Source organism: Cervus elaphus, chromosome 4 (assembly GCF_910594005.1).
Source record: "Cervus elaphus chromosome 4, mCerEla1.1, whole genome shotgun sequence".
In the NCBI taxonomy this organism is placed as follows: domain Eukaryota; kingdom Metazoa; phylum Chordata; class Mammalia; order Artiodactyla; family Cervidae; genus Cervus; species Cervus elaphus.
Window position 1 is genome coordinate 47,751,810 of NC_057818.1, and position 23,059 is coordinate 47,774,868.

General features: G+C 38.7%; 1 protein-coding gene and 1 pseudogene across 1 annotated transcript; both read right to left on the reverse strand.

The window, feature by feature from the left end:
* Positions 1-22,895, reverse strand: part of LOC122687439 — a 44,032-nt pseudogene extending 21,137 nt beyond the window's left edge.
* Positions 4,991-22,940, reverse strand: LOC122687688 (zinc finger protein 345). Its single transcript, XM_043893241.1, has 3 exons — positions 22,876-22,940; positions 22,019-22,091; positions 4,991-7,511 (listed from the first exon to the last, which is right to left on the reverse strand). The coding sequence occupies exon 3, from the start codon at positions 7,431-7,433 to the stop codon at positions 5,973-5,975; it is 1,461 nt and encodes a 486-aa protein (XP_043749176.1). The 5' UTR covers positions 7,434-7,511; positions 22,019-22,091; positions 22,876-22,940; the 3' UTR covers positions 4,991-5,972.
* Between the last annotated feature and the right edge of the window lie 119 nt (positions 22,941-23,059).

Below are 23,059 nucleotides of genomic sequence, written 5' to 3' on the forward strand. Positions count from 1 at the left end.
TAGTTCCAAATCAGGAAAGGATTATGTCAAGGCTGTTTATTGTCACCCTGCTTATTTAACTTACATGCAGAGTACATGATGCAAAGTGCTGGGCTGGATGAAGCACAAGCTGGAATCAAGATTGCTGGGAGAAATATCAACAACCTCAGATATGCAGATGACACCACCCTTTGGCAGAAAGCGAACAAGAACTAAAGAGCCTCTTGATGAAAGTGAAAGAGGAGAGTTAAAAAGTTGGCTTAAAGCTCAACATTCAGAAAACTAAGATCATGACATTCAGTCCCATCACTTCATGGCAAATAGATGGGGAAACAGTGGCAGACTTAATTTTGGGGGCTCCAAAATCACTGCAGGTGGTGACTGCAGCCATGAAATTAAAAGATGCTTACTTCTTGGAAGGAAAGTTATGACTAACCTAGACAGCATAGTAAAAAGCAGAGACATTACTTTGCCAACAAAAGTCCGTCTAGTCAAGGCTGTGGTTTTTCCAGTAGTCATGTATGGATGTGAGAGTTGGACTATAAAGACAGCTGAGTGCCAAAGAATGGATGCTTTTGAACTGTGGTGTTGGAGAAGACTCTTGACAGTCTCTTGGACAGCAAGGATGTCCAACCAGTCCATCCTAAAGGAAATCAGTCCCAAATATTTATTGGAAGGACTGATGTTGAAGCTGAAACTCCAATACTTTGGCCACCTGATGGGAAGAGCTAACTCATTTGCAAAGACCCTGATGCTGGGAAAGACTGATGGCAGGAGGAGAAGGGGATGACAGAGGATGAGATGGTTGGATGGCATCACTGACTCAATGGCCATGAGTTTGAGTAAACTCTGGGAGCCAGTGATGGACAGGGAGGCCTGGCGTGCTGCAGTCAGTTCATGGGGTTGTAAAGAGTCGGACATGACTGAGCGACTGAACTGAACTGATACGATAGAGCCTCTCCATCTTCAGATGCAAAGAATGTAATCAATCTGATTTTGGTATTGACCATTTGGTGACATGAATGTGTAGGGTGTTCTCTTGTATTGTTGGAAAAGGGTGTTTGCACTGGTTTGTGTGATTATTGCATTCTCTTGGCAAAACTCTGTTAGCCTTTGCCCTGCTTCGGTTTTTACTCCAAGGCCAAACTTGCCTGTTACTCCGGGTATCTTTGGACACCCTACTTGGACAAGCCCCCAAGATGAAAGGTTGTTGCTGAGCCATGAAAGACATCGAGATTCTTGGCCTCCAGAGGACAGGCATTTAATCTGGGGCCAGTCATGAGGCTTGATGGCTCAGAGTTTTTGAGTGACAAAGTTTTATTAAAGCATAAAAGAAATAGAGAAAGCTTCTGACATTGACATCAGAAGGGGACAGAAAGAGTGCCCCCCTGCTAGAGTGCCCCCACTAACAGGCTGGTAATTAGAGAAAGGAAATGTCTCAAAACTCAGAGAGTGGCACCAGGTCCCTCACCCACAACATACATTTGAGATAACATTGGCACAAGATGAGTCATCCCAGGCCATAAAATGATTGACATGAATCTTGAAGAAAGGCAGGTTTCCAAGCAAAGATATAGTCTCATTAATATAGCTTAAGAGAACATTTCCATGAGTAAAACATACTGGTTTGTCAAGTACGTTCTGAGACTTAGACGAACTGACTTGAAGAAAGACAGAGTCTAGGGTAAATACATAGTTCATTAACAAAGCTTAAGAAAAACATTTCCATAGAACTGCCATATGACCCAGTAATCCCACTTCTGGGCATACACACCAAGGAAACCAGATCTGAAAGAGACACGTGCACCCCAATGTTCATTGCAGCACTGTTTATAATAGCCAAGACATGGAAGCAACCTAGATGCCCATCAGCAGATGAATGGATAAGGAAGCTGTGGTACATATACACCATGGAATATTACTCAGCCATTAAAAAGAATTCATTTGAATCAGTTCTAATGAGATGGATGAAACTGGAGCCCATTATACAGAGTGAAGTAAGCCAGAAAGATAAAGACCAATACAGCATACTAACACATATATATGGAATTTAGAAAGATGGCAACGATAACCCTATATGCAAAACAGAAAAAGAGACACAGATGTACAGAACAGACTTTTGGACTCTGTGGCAGAAGGGGAGGGTGGGATTTTCGAGAGAACAGCATCAAAACATGTATATTATCTAGGGTGAAACATTTCACCAGCCCAGGTTGGATGCATGAGACAAGTGCTCGGGCCTGGTGCACTGGGAAGACCCAGAGGGATCAGGTGGAGAGGGAGGTGGGAGGGGGGATCGGGATGGGGAATACATGTAGATCCATGGCTGATTCATGTCAATGTATGACAGAAACCACTACAATATTGTAAAGTAATTAGCCTCCAACTAATAAAAATAAATGGAAAAAAAACAAAAAACAAAAAAAAGAAGAAAAGAAAAACATTTCCATGAGAAAAACACATTGGTTAGGTCAAGGTTTGAGAAAAGTTAAGTTCAGGTGGAACCAGGTGTCAAGGCAACAAAGAATTTTAAAAGAAACGTCCTTTTAAATTTGTATAGAGAAGGGAAAAAAATCTTACACTTGTAGTTTGTTTCCTCCTGCTGCTTAAGAGAGAGAGAAAAAATGTCTGACACTTGTAGCCTATTTCCTCCAGTTGGAGACCCCTACCCTTCCTGCCTGTAACTCTCTCATGGTGTTAGGGAGTGGTCTCATGTCATTCTTTTACATGTAGCTGTCCAGTTTTCCCAGCACAACTTATAGAAGAGACTGTCTGATGCTGAGAAGGATTGAAGGCAAAAGGAGAAGGGGGTGTCAGAAGATGAGATGGTTAGATAGCATCTCTGACTCAATGGACATGAATTTGAGCAAACTCTAGGAGATAGTGGAGAACAGAGGAGCCTGGAGTGCCACAGTCCATGGGGTCTCAAAGAGATGCACACAACTTAGTGACTGAACAACTTTCCTCCATTATATATTCTTGCCTTCATTGTCATAGAGTAGGTGGCCACAGATGTGTAGGTTTATCTCTGGGCTTGCTATCCAGTTCCATTGATCTATATTTCTGTTTTTGTGCCAGTACCATACTGTTTGATCACTTAACTTTGTAGTATAGTCTGAAGCCAAGGAGCCTGATTCCTCCAGCTCTGTTACTCTTAAGACTGCTTTCACTATTTGGGGTCTTTTGTGTTTCCATGTAAAATGTTAAAATCTTTTTAATTCTGTGAAGAATGCCTTTGGTAATTTGTTGGGGACTGCATTGAATCTGCAGACTGCTTTGGATAGCAGAGTCATTTTCATAATAGTCATTCTTTCAATACAAGAATGTGGTATATCTCTCCATCTATTCTTGTCATCTTTGAGTTCTTTCGTCAATATCCTAGTTTTCTGAGTATAGGTCTTTTGCCTCCTTAGATAGGTTTCCACCTACATTATTTTATTCTTTTCAATGTGACGGTAAATGGGACTGTTCCCTTAATCTCTCTGATCTTTTGTTGTTAGTGTATAGGAATGCATCTCTTGCTTTTTCAATTGAAATCAGTCCCTCTGACTTTTATTTTGCTTAACTTTCTCTGCCTCTATAAATTTAGATGAAAGTTACCTATTGCAGTCTTGAAGGGATGTTCTTATGTGAGAGTATCCCTAGAGACTCTGCAGGTACCCAGTGCCTTTGTTTGGAGAGCTGGATTTGTCATGGACACAAGTAGTATCTTTCTTTAGGGTGTGCTGACAGCTGTCACTTTGGTAGGAGGTGGGGTTGGAGATGGAGGGGCTAGAGCTGGGGCTGGGAGTGAGGTGTCCTCTGCTCAAGAGCTGTCACTGCCCTACTGGTGGCAATTTGATCCCAGGTTGTTGGGGCAGAAGTCCTGAGGGTCAGACCCAAGCTAGTTCTGTTTTAAGAACCACACCCCTTGCTTCAGGCTGGGGGCCCTGGAGTGAGGGGGCCCTGCATAGGTGCTCAGCCCATGTCAGCTACATAGGTCTGAGCTGTCTCCAATGTGCTGCCCATGTACACACCAGCAATTGCTTCCCTTGCTCTTATTTAGATAAAGCTCTGAGTGATGGCAAAGTTCACCTTAATCTTTCCAGTGCAGTCAAAGGTATTTTTTTTTCCTTCCCTATTTCTTCAACAGAGTGCTGGAATCTCTCCTCAGGAAATCTGAACATCTACAAAGTGTCTCTCACCTGTGGGTGTCTGCTGAAGTCAGCACTCTCCAGGTTTACCTTAAGTGCAGCCAAGAAGGACTGGGGCCAGTTTATAGACTCCTGTTGGTTCAACAGCCCATATACCAAGAACTATCTGCCTATTACATGATATACACAGGTGGGTGAGACTCCTCTCAAGTCCACTGGGCTATAGTGCTGGATCCCACAACAACCTCAGAGGCAATTAGTTTGTGGATATATGCCAAGTTTACTTGTGGGCATCTTATGCCACTATGAGGCTAATGTTATTTTTCAGTGTTCAGATTTTTATGAAAGAGCTATCCTATTTTTTAAAGTTTTATGATTTATTTTTTGCCTTCTTAAATTTACATTCTTTATTCTTAATTAAGATGAATTATTCTTGTTCAATAAGGGATACATGTTGATCAAACTTTTCCTATGTTCACTTACATAAATGTCTTTTCCTCATAATGTCTTTGATGTTGAGTAAGGTAGAGATCACAGTTAAAACTTTTACCATAAATAACAAAGACTGAGAAGATAACAATGATGATGGCTAAATTAACCAAGTATTTATTATGTGATAGGCACAACTGTAGAATCCCCACAGTTTGCTTCAGAACCACACTAATTATGCCCACAGTACCATAAACACATCACATATGCACATAAAAGGATCTGGAAGAATAAGCAAGTTAGTTAATGCTGGGGAAGTAACTAAGTTCAGGGATGTTAGCCAAAGGGAAGTAAGATTTTACAGATGATGTATAAATAATGTAAAGCAGAAGAGATCCACACATTATCTTTAAAATGAACAACAAATAAAGCAGACACATTCAAAAGGAGCCAACAAAGTAACGCTTTATGATGAAAAATTTTTTCTGTATTTGACAAAAATAAGGATTTGATAAAAACAGGTAAGTACTTTAATGCCAGAGGAATTGTAACAATATATTTACAGAGAAAGAATATTAAAAGCTGGTTATAGCATGATAACACTTCTTTCAAAAGCAATGTCAGATATAATCTTAAAGGATTTGCTTCAAAAATTTGACATTGATTATCTATGACTGGTAAGATTACAGATAACTATATCTATTTTTAACTCATATCTACATTTTTATGTAGGAAAATTGTTCTGCAAAAAGAACAGTATAAAGTTTATAAAAGAAAAATAAAACAACCTTCTAAAACAAAAAGTACATATCCATAAGACATTAAAGGATATGTAAAAGTAACCATAACTTAACACAAACAGGGTGAAAAACAGATACAAACACAGATATGCAAATTTGAAAACAAATACTGAAGTGATATTTAAGCTTTATATGTATAAAAATATACTATCAAACAACAATAAAAATATAAAAATAGATATGGTTATTGAATAAATGATATTAGTATGAGAAATGGGGGAGAAAAAAAAAGGGTAAATTTAGACCCTCAATAATAATTTAAAATAATTGAAATGGATCAGTAATTCTGTGTAATACACACAAAAATAAGAACATTAAAAAGAAAGTAGCAAAATTAGCCCCTGAATAAATTCCAATGTTTAAAATGAAGGCAATATACAATAAAAGATTTTTCAATGTTTAATATTCACAAGTGTGAATTTTCTAAAAATAGTGAAGGAATGAGTTTAGATTAAAATCTTCAAATATTTTATTCAGATTGGTTAAAAAAATTTTTTTTCTATATGAATTTTCTCAGACTGACTAACTGGTAAAGTATAAGTAAGATATATATACTTTAATTATATTTGTGGGGATTCTCACTAGTATGAATTTTCTTATTGTATGCTTCCTTAACTATATAATTCCAACTTTATGGAGTTTCCAATTCACAGAGCTTCTCACCAGCATTTTTCTTATGTTGTTGAATTTCTGAATCCCTCCCCAAAGCTTTCCCACATCCCTTACATTCATAAAGCTTCTCAGCAGTATGCATTCTCTGATGCTGAGTAAGGGTTGAGCCAGGACCAAAAGTCTTCCCACATTCCTTACATTCATAGGGTTTCTGACCAGTGTGTATTCTCTGGTGCCGATTAAGAGCTGAGCCACTACTAAAGGACTTTCTACATTCTCTGCATTCATAGGGTTTTTCACCAGTGTGAATTAGCTGGTGTTGGATAAGTTTTGAGCCACTACTGAAAGCCTTCCCACATTCCTTACATTCATAAGGTTTCTCACCAGTATGAATTCTCTGATGTTGAGTGAGGTCTGAACCACTACTAAAGGCCTTCCCACATTCCTTACACTCATAGGGTTTCTCACCAGTGTGCATTCTTTGATGCTGAATAAGTTTTGAACCACTTCTAAAGGCTTTCTCACATTCCTTACACTCATAAGGTTTCTCACCAGTGTGAATTCTCTGATGTTGAGTGAGATCCGAGCCACTATTGAAAGCCTTCCCACATTCCTTACACACATAAGGTTTCTCACCAGTGTGAATTCTTTGATGTCGAGTAAGGGCTGATCCAAAACTAAATGCCTTCCCACATTCATTACATATATATGGTTTCTCACCGGTATGAATTCTCTGATGCCGAGTTAGGGCTGAACCACTACTAAAGGCCATTCCACATCCTTTACATTCATAAGGTTTCTCACCAGTGTGAACTCTTCGATGCTGAGTAAGGTTGGAACCACTGCCAAAGGCTTTTCCACAATCCTTACATTCATAAGGTTTCTCGCCTGTGTGGATTCTGTGATGCCGAGTAAGGGCTGATTCAAAACTAAAGGACTTCCCACATACCTTACACTCATAAGGCTTTTCACCACTGTGAATTATCTGATGTCGAATAAGGCCTGATCCAAAACTAAAGGCTTTCCCACATTCCTTACATTCATATGGTTTCTCACCAGTGTGAATTCGCTGATGGTGAGTAAGGTTTGAGCCACTACCAAAGGCCTTCCCACATTCATTACATTCATAAGGTTTTTCACCAGTATGAATTCTTTGATGGTAAGCAAGATTTGCACCACTACCAAAGGCCTTGCCACATTCTTTACATTCATAAGGTTTCTCACCAGTATGAATTCGCTGATGTCGAATAAGGACTGATACAAAACTAAAATCCTTCCCACATTCCTTACATTCAAGGAGTTTCTCATCAGTATGAATTCTCTGATGCTGGGTATTGAAAGTGGGCATGTCTTCAGGAGTAAATATCATTTGACTGAAATGTCCTTCCTGAGATTCCTGTTTTCTCTCAAACTGGCTTTTACATTCCCAATCACCTCTGAAACGTGAGTACTCAATGCTGTTTTTTATAAGTCTTTCCATTATCTCCCACCAGGATGATTCTATTCCATAAATATCCTTTTTCAGAAATAATTCTTGGTCTCAACCTTGATTCACAGTCTGAAAGAAAATATAAAAACATTCACTTTTTGTGTGTGTGTTCTGGGAGAATTAAGCTTTTATAATAGATATGAAAAGACTTAAACTCATTTTCATAAAAAGTAAATGGCTTATATAGTTCTCATTTATGACTGGACACTTTGACAAACAGATAAGGAAACAGAATGAGAAGAAACACTAGAAGGTGAAAGACTTATTTAGGAAAACAGATTAAGTCAATCATTCCTAAATAGTGATATAGATAAAAATACCCTAAAGAAGTAGGGAGCTCAATAATTATAAATATGTCCAGGCCCTATCCCAATTTTATTAGAGGATAAAACTAGTGTCATATACATTTTAAAATGAGCATAATTGTCATTTCACTCATTTCTGAGGGTTGATTAGAGCTTTAAGTAACTATACTAGGAAGGAAAATTCTAAGATAGATGGTCATAAATTGCATCCCTCAAGGAGACAGAAGAGAAAGTTACTTAGATATAGCAGCATCTTGATGAAAGATTAATGAACTGAATAAGTCTGGAATTAGCAATAAAGAGGAAAAATTCTTTTGTGGTTAGAATATAGTTGTTTATGCCATTTGATAAAATCCATGTTTACTTAGGAAGTCTATGAGGCTAATCTTGGGAGAACAATAAAGGGGATTTGCAAAGGCCACAGCCAAGTAATTGAGAGTGTAGTTCTAAAGTCCCAGAAAAGGAATAAGATAGGAGGTAATGGGATACTTTTGGAAAATTACAAGGATGAGTTCTCTGAACACCAATCATTATTGAAATGATTCTGAAATCACATATAAGGTATTTACACAGTTGTATAAAATAATGCCACCGTGTTTGGTAGCTATTATTTTGGAAGACCTAAAGGAGACCTGGAAAAGGATTCATACATCAATTAAGACCTTGAACAAATAAACAACTCAAGTCCCCAGAGGTAAAAATATTTCAGCTCCAGTCTTTTCCTGCATTACTCAAACAACAAGCTTGTTTAGATGAGGTCTAAATATGTCTTGGTGGTAAGCTGCTGCTGCTAAGTCACTTCAGTCGTGTTCAACTCTGTATGATGCCATAGACGGCAACCCACCAGGCTCCTCCATCCCCAGGATTCTCCAGGCAAGAGCACTGCAATGGGTTGCCATTTCCTTCTCCAACGCATGAAAGTGAAAAGTGAAACTGAAGTTGCTCATTCGTGTCCGACTCTTCACGACCCCAGGGACTGTAGCCTACCAGGTTCCTCCATCCGTGGGATTTTCCAGGCAAGAGTACTGGAGTGCGTTGCCATTCCCTTCTCCACTTGGTGGCAGGACATATATATAAACATATCTCAGGTGGCACCAGTGGTAAAGAACCAGACTGCCAATGCAGGTGATGTAAGACATAGGTTTGATTCCTAGGTTGGGAAGATCCCCTGGAGGAGGGTATGGCAACCTACTCCAGTGTTCTTGCTTGGAAAATCCCATGTACAGAGGAGCCTGATGGGCTATAGTCCATAGGGTTGCAAAGGGTCAGACACGACTGAAGTGACTTAGCATACATGCATGCAGCCCTCACTGGGGAGTCAGAGCTTCAACAAATGAATTAGGGAAGAGGGGACACAATCAAGCACATAATATTCACTAAATCAAGGGTCATAGGAGCAGAGTGATACTGCTCTAACTGGAACCATGTTCATATAATCAAATCAACAAGAATGTGTTAAAATTAATTTAAAAAATCAAACAGATTACAAACAGGAACAAATGAACCTAAAAGTATGTCGAATGAATAACACAGCCACACTGAAGGAGGGGATTAAAAAATGAATTCAAATAAATTTTAACACAGAAGTATTTTAACTATGTACCCTTATTCTGAAGACAAAGAGAACTATAAACAAATACTGAGCTCCACTTAGTAGGTTTGATAGTTACTATAGTATAGGTTAGGAAATCTAAAACTATTTTTGTTATATTATAGAATTGAACAAATTAGTAAATATAATGAGGACAGTGAGAGTTAGGTTTTTAACTACTGGAGAAGGGAGATACAAATCTGGGACAGGATTAAGACCAGACTGAATACTGTAGTCCTATCACCCAGATCTTGGTTTCTAAATATTCTTTACAGCAAGAAACCATTCTGTTTAGAGAAATTGTTTACTTCAAGCTGGAGCTAGGAGAGTAGTTAGAAATAAGCCTGTAACATCCTGGGCCAGAAAGAGAGGAAATGCTCAAAGAATCATGGGGAAAGTCAAAAGTACACAGAAGCCAGCATGAATAGACCCCCACTGACCAAATCTGGGACAATTTGAGTATCAAAATAAATGGTAATGGATCACATAACACACTGAGTAAATGAAAATCTACAAGTACATACTGATGTAACAAATGAATAAATAATTAAGGGATAAGGGAATGCTCTCCTTCACAGTCGAATACCAAATAATTAATACAGACAAAATCATGGAGATTTTAAAATTCTACCATCTTGAAAACATCATAGTAATAAAGGAGCCAGTCAATAATGGATAAAGGATCCCACACATCAATGGATGCTAAAAGTTGTGGGTAAAAGTTTGGTGATGAGGTATTTACATAGTTTCAATGTATCTCTCTGCTATTAATTATAAATTAATTAGCTGTTAATTACAAAGAGATAACTACTACCTTTACAGTGAAGACACATAGTAGATACCACCATAACCAGTCATCAAAGTTAATATGGAACAAGTCAATATCACATACTCCCTTCTATGATGTCCTGAGAAGGAAACAATCACTTTTGTGGTATTCCTGCCACAAAATTCATAACCTGAATGTACTTATGAGGAGCCATAAGACAAATCCTAATTAAGTGACATTTTACAAAATAAACTGCCTATCCTCTTCAAAAATGTCGACATCATGAAATGCCGACATCTTTAATCTTCCAGGTTAAAGACTAGAGAGAGACATGATAAGTAAATTCAATGTGTGATCCTGGACAGTGAATCAGGGAGAGAGGGTGAGGGATGAGGGTAGGATGAACTGCTACAAAGAATATTATTGGGACTAGAAAAAAATTTGTATATTGACAGTAATGCACTGTTGTTAAAATCTCTTATTTTAGTGACTATATTATGATTATGTAAGAGAATACTCTTGTCCCTAGGAAATAACACAGTGAAGTGTTTAAGGGTAAAGGGGCAAATTCTACAATTTATTCTTAAATAGTTCAGATAAAATGTGTGTATTATATATTTGTGAGTGTGCGTGCATGCATATATAGAGACAGAGAACAACTGCAAATGCACACAGGAATGATAATACAAATGGAACAAAATGTAAACTACTGGTGATTCTGAGCAAAGAGTACCCAAGAATCCTTTGTATTATTCTTGTAACTTTTCTGCAAGTTGAATAAAGATTTAAATTAATCAAAATTTAAGTTATCCAAACAAAGTAAGACACAGTCCTAAGTAATTCTCATGTTAAATGTGAGCCTAAATAGAAATATAAAATACCTAGAAATAAAGTGAAAAGGAAAGTAATACATATAAAAAACCTGGACAGAGGAAAACTACCCCCCTCAAAATAAGATTTAATAACATTAAACTCCTTTAAAAAAACTGATTTGAATTCAACACTGCAAGAAACTAAAAAAAAAAAAAGGAAAAAATTAATGAAGATAAAAACAGAATATAAAAATGTTAAAATACGTAAGATTCAGAAAACCCAAACCTTGCTTTTGAAAAGAACATGAAGATTTAAACATATATGTATGCCATTTCCTTTAGGTATTGTCCTAGAACACCACTAAAATGACCAAACAATGATAGTTTCATAATGTTAACTCCTGGCAAGAGCACAGGTATGACAGATATTACTGATTGCCTCCTTCAACATCATCCCTCTCTTACTTTGCTACAAGAATTTTTTTCCATAAGCTCCAGAAAATGAGTCATGCTTTGTCTAAGCCAGTGGTTATGAATTCTGATTGCTATTAGAATCAACTGGATAGCTTTAAAAAAATATTCTAAAACTTGAACCCCACTCCAGACCAATCAAATCTTAATGTTTGTCTAGTCATCTTGTATGAGCTTAAGTCATTAATTGTCAACTGTGGCAGCACACTAGAATTATCTGATGATCTTTTATTTAAATTTTTTTTAATTTATTTTTTGGCTGCCCTGGGTCTTTGTTGCTGTATGCCAGCTTTCCCTAGTTGCGCTGAGCAAGGGCTACTCTCTAGTTGCAATGCATAGGCTTCTCATTGCAGTGACTTCCCTTGCTGTGCAGCAGAGGCTCTAGTCAAGTGGGCTTCAGTAGTTGCAGCACAACAGCTCAGTATCTGCAGCTTGTGGGTCCTAGAGTGCAGGCTTGGTAGTTGTGGGCACAGGCTTAGTTGCTCCACAGCATACAGGATCTTCCCAGACCAGGGATCGAACCTGTCTCCTGCACTGGAAGGTGGATTCTTAACCACTGGACCACCATGGAAATCCCTGGTGATCTTAATTTTTTATTGGATAATTGGAGGATAATTGTTTACAGTGTGTGGGTTTGCTGGTTTCTGCTGTGGTGGTGGTTTAGTCTCTAAGTCGTGTCTGATTCTTGCAACTCCATGGACCATAGCCCGCCAGGCTCCTCTGTCCGTGGGAATTCCCAGGCAAGAATACTAGAGTGAGTTGCTATTTCCTTCTCCACCTGGTGATCTTTTAAAATTGATGATTTCCAAGCTCTATCCCAAACCAGTTAAATCAGAATTGCTAGAGGTGGGACCCAGACAGGAGTAACAAAAGTTAAGAATAACCAGCTTAAATTAAATGAAATAATTAACCCTCTATTCTATTTGTTGCAATTGTGTCTTTCTGCCTTATGGAGACAAAAGTAACCTAAATGGCAGTGGAAAAACAGGGCTGACAAAGGGTATACTGTGAAGTGAATAAGCCACTGTGAAGTTTAACTTGGAGATGTTTACTGAAGTCTAAAGTATGTGTTCCCTGGGCTAAAGTATGGGCTTCCCTGGTGGTTCAGTCTGTAAAGAATCTGCCTGCAATGTGGGAAACCTGGGTTCGATCCCTGGGTTGGGAAGATCCCCTGGAGGAGGGCATGGCAACCCACTCCAGTATTCTTGCCTGGAGAATCCCCATGGACAGAGGAACCTGGAGGGCTGCAGTCCATGGGGTTGCAGAGAGTCGGACACAACTGAGCACACAGATCATACAAAGTATGTGTACTTTTTATCTCCATAATTTCACTATTAGTATATACCTTAGAGAAGACATGTACATAGATGTTCACTGGAGCAATGTTTGCCACAGTGATTTAGCTATATAAAATCTAAATCTCTAAAAACCATAAAATCATTAAACATACCACAGTATTATAAAATATGGCCTTACATAAAGTAATCAAAGTGAGATCTATACTTAAATGAACAATTCTCCACAAAGAATAAAAAAGTAGGCTTCAGAACAGTAACAATAACTGTTGTTGTTTAGTCGCTAAGTTTTGTCTGACTCTTTGCGACCCCATGGACTATAGCAATCCAGGCTCCTCTGTCCTCCATTATCTCCTGGAGTTTGCTCAGATTCATGTCCACTGAGTTGATGATGCTATCTAGCCATCTCATCCTCTGCTGCCCCCTTCTCCTGTTGCCTTCGCTCTTTCCCAACATCAGGGTCTTTACCAATGAGTCAGCTCTTCACATCAGGTGGCCAGAGTATTGGAGTTTCAGCTTCAGCATCTGTCCTTTCAATGAATATTCAGGGTTGATGTCCTTAAGGATTGACTGCTTTAATCTACTTGCAGTCCAATCCAAGGAACTCTCATGAGTCTTCTTTAGCACCACAGTTCTAAATCATCAGTTCTTTGGCACTCAGCCTACCTTATGGTCCAACTCTCATATCCGTACATGACTACCGGAAAAACCACAGCTTTGACTTTATGGACCTTTGTTGGCAAAGTGATGTCTCTTTTTAATAAGCTGTCTAGGTTTGTCATAGGTTTCCTAACTACTAAATGACACTAAGTAAGTGGTTAGGCCCTGTTTTAAGGGTTTTACATGAACCAACTCAATCCTTGGACCAATCTTATAGTGCAGTTACTTTCCACATTTTGCAGGATGTACTTATAATTCTTTTTATACAGAAATATTTTTCAATTAAAAACAGTACCACATACACATTTACATGTGTATGCGTTTTGGGGGGGACATGCCTCGAGGCATGTGGGATCTTAGTTCCTCAACCAGGGATCAACCTAGATGCCCTGCAGTGGTTAGGAAGTTTAGAGTCCTAATGACTGGACCACAAAGGAATTACCCATGTATATGCATTTTTAATAGGATAAATAATTAATTGATAACAGCGGCTACCTTTGGGTACTTTGGGTAGATACCTCAGTTAAGTCTCTCAGTCGTGTCTGACTCTTTGTGACCCCATGGACTGCAGCACACCAGGCTTCCCTGTCCATCACCAACTCAAGGAGTTTACTCAAACTCATGTCCATCGAGTCAGTGATGCCATCCAACCATCTCATCCTCTGTCATCCCCTTCTCCTCCTGACTTCAGTCTTTCCCAGCATCAGGGTCTTTTCCAATGAGTCAGTTCTTCACGTCAGGTGGCCAAAGTATTGGAGTTTCAGCTTCAACATCAGTCCTTCAAATGAATATTCAGGACTGATTTCCTTTAAGATTGACTGGCTGGATCTCCTTGCAGTCCAAGGGACTCTCAAGAGTCTTCTCCAACACCACAGTTCAAAAGCATCAATTCTTCGGCGCTCAGCTTTCTTTATAGTCCAACTCTCACATCCATACATGACTACTGGAAAAACCATAGCTTTGACTAGACGGACTTTTGTTGCCTAATGTCTCTGCTTTTTAATATGCTATATAGGTTGGTCATAGCTTTTCTTCCAAGGAGCAAGCGTCTTTTAATTTCTTGGCTGCAGTCACCATTTGTAGTGACGAGCCTGGGTAGGTTCCTAGGATTGTGCATTGTAGTACATGGATATGAACCTCTTCATAACACAAAATTTTTTATAACAAAATTATTAGTTACATGTATAATAATTTAACTAAAAATAAAATTTAAAAAGGAAAACACTAGCATTCAGCCTAAGAGCTGCTCATTGTTTATAATGGCAATAATTTGTAAGTAAACCATGTTTAAAAAAGGGAGCTGGGTAAAATGGTAACATGATGAAGCCATTACAACTCATGGTAAAGATAAATGTATAACAACATGGTCAGTTGTTCACATTGTATTTTGGCATGATAAAGATGGGTTACAAGTCAGTAGCCAGAATGTGATCACATTTAGAAAAGAATTCTAAGTATTGACAGCAGTTGTCTTTAATCGACAGGATTACAGATAACTTCTGTTACTTATTTGTGCTTCTCTGTAGTTTTCAAATTTGTTGTAATAAATATTCTTTTGTAATGAAAGCAATAGCAAATACAGCTATCTTCAGAATAGTGATATATTTGAGCAGGTATTCAAAGATTAAAAAAAAAAAGAAATGATCAAAACATGGCACAAGTAAAGCACAGAGACATAAATTTTAAAAATTCAAATAGATAGGGACTTCCCTGGTGGTCCAGTGGTTAAGATTCCACCTTGTAGTGCAGGGGACTTGGATTCAATCCCTGGTCAGGGAACTAAGATCTCACATGCTGCGTAGCAATTAAGTCCACATGCCGCGACTACCAAGTGCTCTGGAGCCCATACGCCACAACTAAAGAGCCCATATGCTGCAACTGCTGAACTACTGAGCCCACATACCACAACTGGGCACCACAAGCTGCAACTGGAGAGTCTGTGTGCTGCAAGAAAAGATCCTGCATGATGCAATGAAGATCCTGCATGCTGCAAATGAGACCCAACGTAGCCAGATAAATACATTAAAAAAAAATTCAAATTGATAATACAAACTATTTAAATAGTTTAACAACAAGTAAGCAATGCACAACGTAATGTACCACTATTATGCTAAGTGAAGTAAGGAGGACAGAGAAAGAAAAATACTGTATGAGCTCACTTATATGTAGAATTTAAACAAATAAACAAAAACCAAGTTCATAGATATAGAGAACACACTGTTGGTTGCCAGAGATGGGGTCGGGGGTGAGTGGAATGGGTAAAGGAAGTCAAAAGATACAAACTTCCAGTTATGAAATAAGTCTTGGTGATACAATGTATAGCATGGCATATAGTTAATAATACTGTACTGCATATTTGAAAATTGCTAAGAGAATAAATCTTAAAAGTCATAAGAAAACACAATTTTTATACTATGTATACTGATGGATATTAGACTCACTGTGGTGATCACTTTATAATACAGTTGACCCTTGAATAGCATGGATCTGAACTGACTAGTTCCACTTATATGTGTTGTTTTTTTCAGTAGTAAATACTACAATGCTACAGGATCAGAGTCCCTTGGACTGCAAGGAGAGCCAACCAGTCCATCCTAAAGGAAATCAGAATATTCATTGGGAGGACTGATGCTGAAGCTGAAACTCCAATACTTTGGCCACCTGATGCGAAGAGCTGACTCATTGGAAAATACCTTGATGACTGGAAAGATTGAAGGCGGTAGGAGAAGGAGATGACAGAGAATGAGATGGTTGGATGGCATCACCGATTCGATGGACATGAGTTTGAGTAAACTCCGGGAGTTGGTGATGGACAGGGAGGCCTGGCGTGCTGCAGTCCATGGTGTTGCAAAGAGTCAGACATGACTGAGCAACTGAACTGAACTGAATACGATCTGTGGTGGATTAAATCTGAGAATGCAGATACCAAAGACCCACGGATATGGAGGAACAACTATAAGTTATATGAAGATTTTTTAATGCAGAGTCAGTGCTCCTAACCTGAATCATTACGTTGTATACCTGAAACAAATATAATGTTATATGTTGATTAAACCTCAACAACAACAAAAAAAGATCCTTCAAGACCTACCCAAAGACTTTTGGGCAACCACTTTATACCATAATTGATTTAGAGATCCCAAGAATAGGAAATAAAGGAAAGGGAAGCTAATATTTACTGAATTTCTGATGTGTACCATTGGCATCACTGACTCAATGGATATGAGTTTGAGCAAACTCTGGGAGATGGTGAAGACAGGGAAGCCTGGCATGGTGCAGTCCACCGGGTCACAAAAAGTCAGATACGACTTAGCAACTGAATGACAACCAAGTGTTTTACACAACTTTCCTTCTCAACATTGAGAATGAGAACCTCTCAATCACAGGTTAAACAGCTCACAGGTGGTGTAGCTGAGATCAGAGACCACATTTGACACTAGAGCCCATAATTTTTACACCATGTTACAGAGACTAGTGTAAGTAAAAAAAAAAACCTTGAGGGATGGTTTGTTTCTTTTTTTCTGATGGAGTCTATATTTAAACTAAAGTGATATTGATAATAGATGACAAAGAGGCAAAGGCAGAAATTAACTGATAGAGGATAGTTGTGGAGGGGGGTTGGTTTTGAGGAGATTGGGAAAGAGAAGTGGAAAGGGTATTTAAAAAAGAAATATAATATAGGGAGAACAGTAAAAGGAACCATGCACAGCAGACTTGATTGGACCTGGATGTTATTAAAATAAAAATATTAAACAATACATATCTGATTCTAAGTCTATATCTCATTTTTATATCCCTCACTTCAAAAATGTATTTGAAGAGGCTAAGAATAAAAGAAAAAAAAAATCATACACAAAGGTCATACATCATAGGTACTCAATATCAAAACTCTGGCTAAGATGTGCTATAATTGATCATGTGTGAAGTGCTCAAATTCCTGGCAGTCAATGCATAAGGGAAATACTATATACAATGGATTAAATTCTTCCTATTTGAGAAGTACTATTTTAGGAGATAAGCAAGACATTGCTGAAAAACATGTAAAAGATGTAATATCAATTGAGAGGTTAATGTTATTATTAGAAGATTTCTCAAATTTATACTCACATGATTATAGATACAGTGCAATCCAATCAAATCCCAAAAGATGTTTGAGTGGAACCAAGCTATTTCAAAAATTTATATGGATAGGAAAAGAACACAAACAGCCAAGATATTCTTAAGGAACAAGAAAGTAAGAGGATTTGCTCCAAATATTATTCCAAAGTCACAGTGAATACTTAACAGCTATCTTAATAGCATAGTATTGTGAGGGGAGACAAACAGAGCAATAGAACAAAATATAAAGTCCAGAAACAAGACGTAGCCATAATGTATGCTAAGTTGCTTCAGTCATGTCCTACTCTTTGCCACCCTATGGACTGTAGCCCACCAGGCTCCTTTGTCCATGGACTTCTCCAGGGAAAGAGTACTGGAGTGAGTTCCCATGCCCTCTTCCAGAGGATCTTCCCAACTCAAGGATAGAACCCACATCTCTTATGTCTCCTGCATTGGCAGGCAGGTTCTTTACCACTAGCACCACCTCTGTAATTATAATGACACTGCAACTCAGTGTAAAAAAGATGAACTTTTCAATAAATGATACTGGAGCAACTGGATACCCATGTGGGGGATAAAGTGAAATTGAATCCCTACCCTACACTAATCAATTCCAGGTAGTGTAAAGACAGAAATGTTAAGGCAAAAACCTAGGGAGCTTTTAGAAGCAAACACAAGAAAATCTTCATTACCTCAAAGTAGCAGAAAATTTCTTTAAAAAGCACTAACTACTGAAAAAGATTTCATCACATTGAAATCCAAAACCTCTACTCACCAGAAGGCATCAGAGTGAAAAACCAAGCCAAAGCAGAAGATAATTTTTGTCACATATGCAACTGCCAGTAAATTAAAATATGCATGCACACATGTGCGCCCAGTGACTTCAGTCATGTCCAACTCTTTTGCATCCCCATGGACTGTAGCCTGTCAGGCTCCTCTGTCCATGAGATTATCCCGGAAAAAATACTGGAGTGGGCTGCCATTTCTTCCTTCAGGGGATCTTTCCGACTCAGAGATCAAACCCACATCTCCTGCATCTCCTGCATTGGAAGGTGAATTCTTTACCACTGAGCCACAAGGGAAGCCCAAACTAAAATAAATACAGATGATACATAATATATATATTATGTATATCGATTACACACACACACACACACACACACATATTCAATTGCTATAAATCAGTCAGAGAAAAACAACCCAATTAAAAATTGGCAAAATATGGCTGATTCATATCAATGTATGACAAAACCCACTGGAAAAAATAAATAAATAAATAAATAAAGGAGAAATTGAAAAAAAAAAGATTTTAAAAAAATTGGCAAAATATCTGAACAAATATTTTGCAAAAGGGAATATCTCCTGTAGCTCATACAATAAAGAATCTGCCTGCAGTGCAGGAGACCTGGGTTAGATCCCTGGGTCAGGAAGATCCTTTAGAGAAGGGAAAGGCATCCCACTCCAGTATTCTTGCCTGGAGAATCCCATGGACAGAGGAGCCTGGTGGGCTACAGTTCATGGGCTTGCAAAGAGTTGGACATGACTGAGCGACTAAGTACACGGGTGGGCAAGAACTGGTGTTCAATTTCACTGATAATACAGGCATATCAATGAAATGTGATAATACTAGATATTTAATTGGCAAAAGTTTTAAAGTGTGACAATGCCAAGGGCTGACATGACTATAAACAAAAGGAACCTTTGTAACTGCTGATACAAGTAAAAAAACTTGCACAGTATCTTTAGAGACCAGTTTGGCATTGTCCAGTAAAACTGAGGCTGTACAAACCCTAGCCCTCAACAACTGAATTACAATTTTATTACATATTAAAGAAATAGAAGCACACATGTCCCAAAATATCTGCACGAAACATTCACAGTCACACTGCTTATAACACTCAAAAACTATAAGCAAGTCAATCATCCATGAAGAATAGAACAGATTATTAAATCGATACTATTATACAATGAGACAATATGTATAGAGCAATGGAAAAAATGAACTATAGTTATGGGAAATATGAATGAAGCTCACAAACATTTTTAATGAAAAAACATAAAAGGATGTCTCTTCATACAAAGATAGAAAATGGACAAAACTAACTTATGTGATTTTGGAATTCATATCAAAGCTCTAAGTGAAAGACAAAGAAATGATCACAGTGGTTATCACCAGAAGGGCATAACTGTTTATGACTGTGGAGGGGTACATCAGAGGCTGCTTTACAGATGGTTGTATTCTTTTTCTTGATTCCTTACATGGGTCTTTATAATTATTTGCACAAATGGGTGTTAAATGCCATTTCTATATATAATTTGAAAGAATGAAGACATAGGCATTCAAATAAATATGCACCTAAAAATGTTTCAAATATTAAATAATGTGGGAAGATACTGAGAGGGTAACAGGCAGGAAGGCTAGGGGCCCCCAAGTGGAGGATATGCACGTATCAGATGTTTTTTTTCCTTCTTTATACAAAATTAAAAGGAGGTTTATTTTAAAATTCTGTGTTGCCATGATGACACCTGGTTCCACCTGAGCTTAACTTTTCTGAAACCTTGAGCTAACCAATGTGTTTTTATTATGGAAATGTTTTTCTTAAGCTATGTTTAATGAACTATGTATTTACATTAGACTCTGTCTTCCTTCAAGTTGGTTCCACCTAAGACTCAGAACCTATAATGGCTCAACAAATCAGTATGTTTTACTCATGGAAATGTTCTCTTAAGCTATGTTAATGAGACTATGTATTTCCTTGGAAATCTGCCTTTTTTCAAGATTCATGTCAAATGTTTGACATCTTGGGGGCTCGTCTGGGATTCTTCAGGACAAGGTAAGGATGCTTGGAGCTCTAGTTCTTTGTTCTCCTAGCAAACACGTTTTCTGCTGTACTTTACTAACTCTATGGTGTGCTTGTGTGTGTGACTGATTGAAAGAGACACATGTGCGAACCAAGAGCTGTGTCCTAATCTCAAGTTCCACAGTGACCTCACACAGCTTATGGCAGAAACCCTATTGGGGGATTATACCGACCTGCTAATGTCAAGAGGCACCCAACGTCTCCTCCAGGGGAGCAGCCAGGGATGGATGAAGCGTGTGAACCAAACTCTCCTCTCTCAGTCAAACTTTCTAGTCTCTTTGACCATTTCATAACTTTCTGAGAATTAGAACTACTAACCTAATCTGTTGGATCATAGACTTTCAAGAGATTTGTGATCTACGCTGTTACTGTGTACTGTTCCATAGGTCCCAAACTTGAAGAGCCCCGAAGATGAAAGGTTGTTGTTATGAGCCGTGAATGATGCTGGGATTCTTGGCCTCTGGAGGAGAGGAATTTGTTCCGGGGCCAGTGACAAGGCTTGATCGCTCAGAGCTTTTGTGTAATAAAGTTTTATTAAAGTATAAAACAGATAGAGAAAGCTTTTGACATAGACATCAGAAGGTGGCAGAGAGAGTGCCCCCTTATATACCTATTGAAAGTGAAAGTGAAGTCATGTCTGACTCTTTGTGACCCCATGGACTGTAGCCCACCAAGCTCCTTAGTCCATGGAATTGTCCAGGCAATACTGGAGTGGGTTGCCATTTCCTTCTTCATATTAGCAAGCTGCTAATTAGATAAAGGAAATGTCTCATAACTCTGAGAGTGGCAGGCCATTCACCCACAACATGCATTTTTGAGATAGCATTGGCACAGGGTGAGTCATCCCGGGCCATAAAATGATTGACCTGAATCTTAAAGAAAGGCAGGTTTCCAAGCAAATACATAGTCTCATTAACATAGCTTAAAAGAACATTTCCATGAGTAAAACATATTGATTTGTTGAGCCATTATAGGTTCTGAGTCTTAGGTGGAACCAACTTGAAAAAACACAGTCTAAGGTAAATACATAGTTCATTAACATAGCTTAAGAAAAACATTTCCATAAGAAAAACACATTGGTTAGCTCAAGGTCTGAGAAAAGTTAAGTTCAGGTAGAAACAGGTGTCATGGCAACACAGAATTTTAAACGAAACCTGCTTTTAATTTTATATAGAGAAGGGAAAAAAAGGTCTGACATTTGCAGTCTATTTCCTCTGCTTGGGGGACCCTAGCCTTCTTGCCTGTTACCCTCTCAATACTTAAATATAATTTTATGTTAAAATGTATGCTACAAATGATAAATACTGAATAAATTCAATTTTAAAAACCACATTTAAAAAAAATAAAATAAAATAAAAACTATATTTTATATGTGTACATAAAACATACTGGGGAGAAATTGTCAAAAAGGTAGCATTGGTTTTAACTGGAAATTTAGTTTTCTTCATTGAGGATAGCTGTATGTTTTTAATTAAAGATAATTTCACTTTTATAATAAAAAGGTTTTTTAAGACAGCTTAAAGAAAAATCATTTGACAAATGAGGAAAAGAAAGTCATGTGTGTGGATTGGGGTTTAGAGCAAATCACATTTCTCAAAGGAAAAAAAATTCCATGGATCAGGTCACCTGACAGGCAAGAAATTTTCAAGAGAAGGAAAGCAAGTCATATCTTGACAAAGAGGATCTGGGGAAACAAGGGGAAATGATAAGCTACCTTGCAGGTGCCTTGTGGATGTTCAACAGGCATTCTTTACTCCACTCTGGAAGACTGTGCAAGTAGAGCAGAGCTGGGGAGGGAGAAAGGAGTCAGGAAAAATCAGGTTCTTCTGGGAGTCCAAGTCAATCTACCACCTACAGATATTAGCCCAGAAAAGGCTTGTGCGTCCTGCTCAATACCAGCAGAACAGAAGCGCAGGGTCATTTGCAGTTCTGGGCAGACTCTGCCCCTGGGCTCCAACTCCTGGGAACAGAGCGCTGGAGTCACAAAGACACAGACAAAGGCGTCTCACACCTACAGTGCTATATGGATATATAATCATACAAACTCACTCATACCACGGGGCACTCAGGCACCCCAGAGGGCCAGTCAATCATATACACTCTGGAGGCAGTCAGTCACGATCGCAGTCAAAGGCACCCCCAGGTGACACCTATCATGGGGACACAATGACAACAAATTCAGACGCACCCTACCCACCAACAATATCACAAACACACCCCCAAGGGGAAATATTAGAAATCTCACAGTTAAGCCACCCCACGCCCACCGCTCAGCAAATGTTCATAAACACACACACACAAAGTGGATACACAGCTTTGCAACCGCAGTCAAAGAACTTCACACTCACAAACAGTGCCACACCCAGTCACAAAGTTAAACCCCATCACACATGCACCATTATAACTGCAAATCAAGCCCGCCTCCCCGCCTTTACAGTTTGGTACAGGGTCACACAGACACAGAGACACAATCACAATCACACACACACTCCTCACAATCTCCCCTTCCCAGCTGGCTGGCTCCCGTTGAGACCGGAGGTTCCAGACACGCCCAGCTCCAACCCATCTCACCTACGATTCCTCAGGTCTGTCTGGTCAGTACCGCTCCACTGTACTTGAAACAAACAAGAGCCCAGCAGCTCCCACAGCACCCAGAGGCTGTTTGCCCCTACCCGCCAGAAAAACCCGCCCACTCCTCAGGAGAAGGTCTGCTTCTCGCGGGAGGGAGCACCAGGCCTAGAGGCCTCTGGGAGAT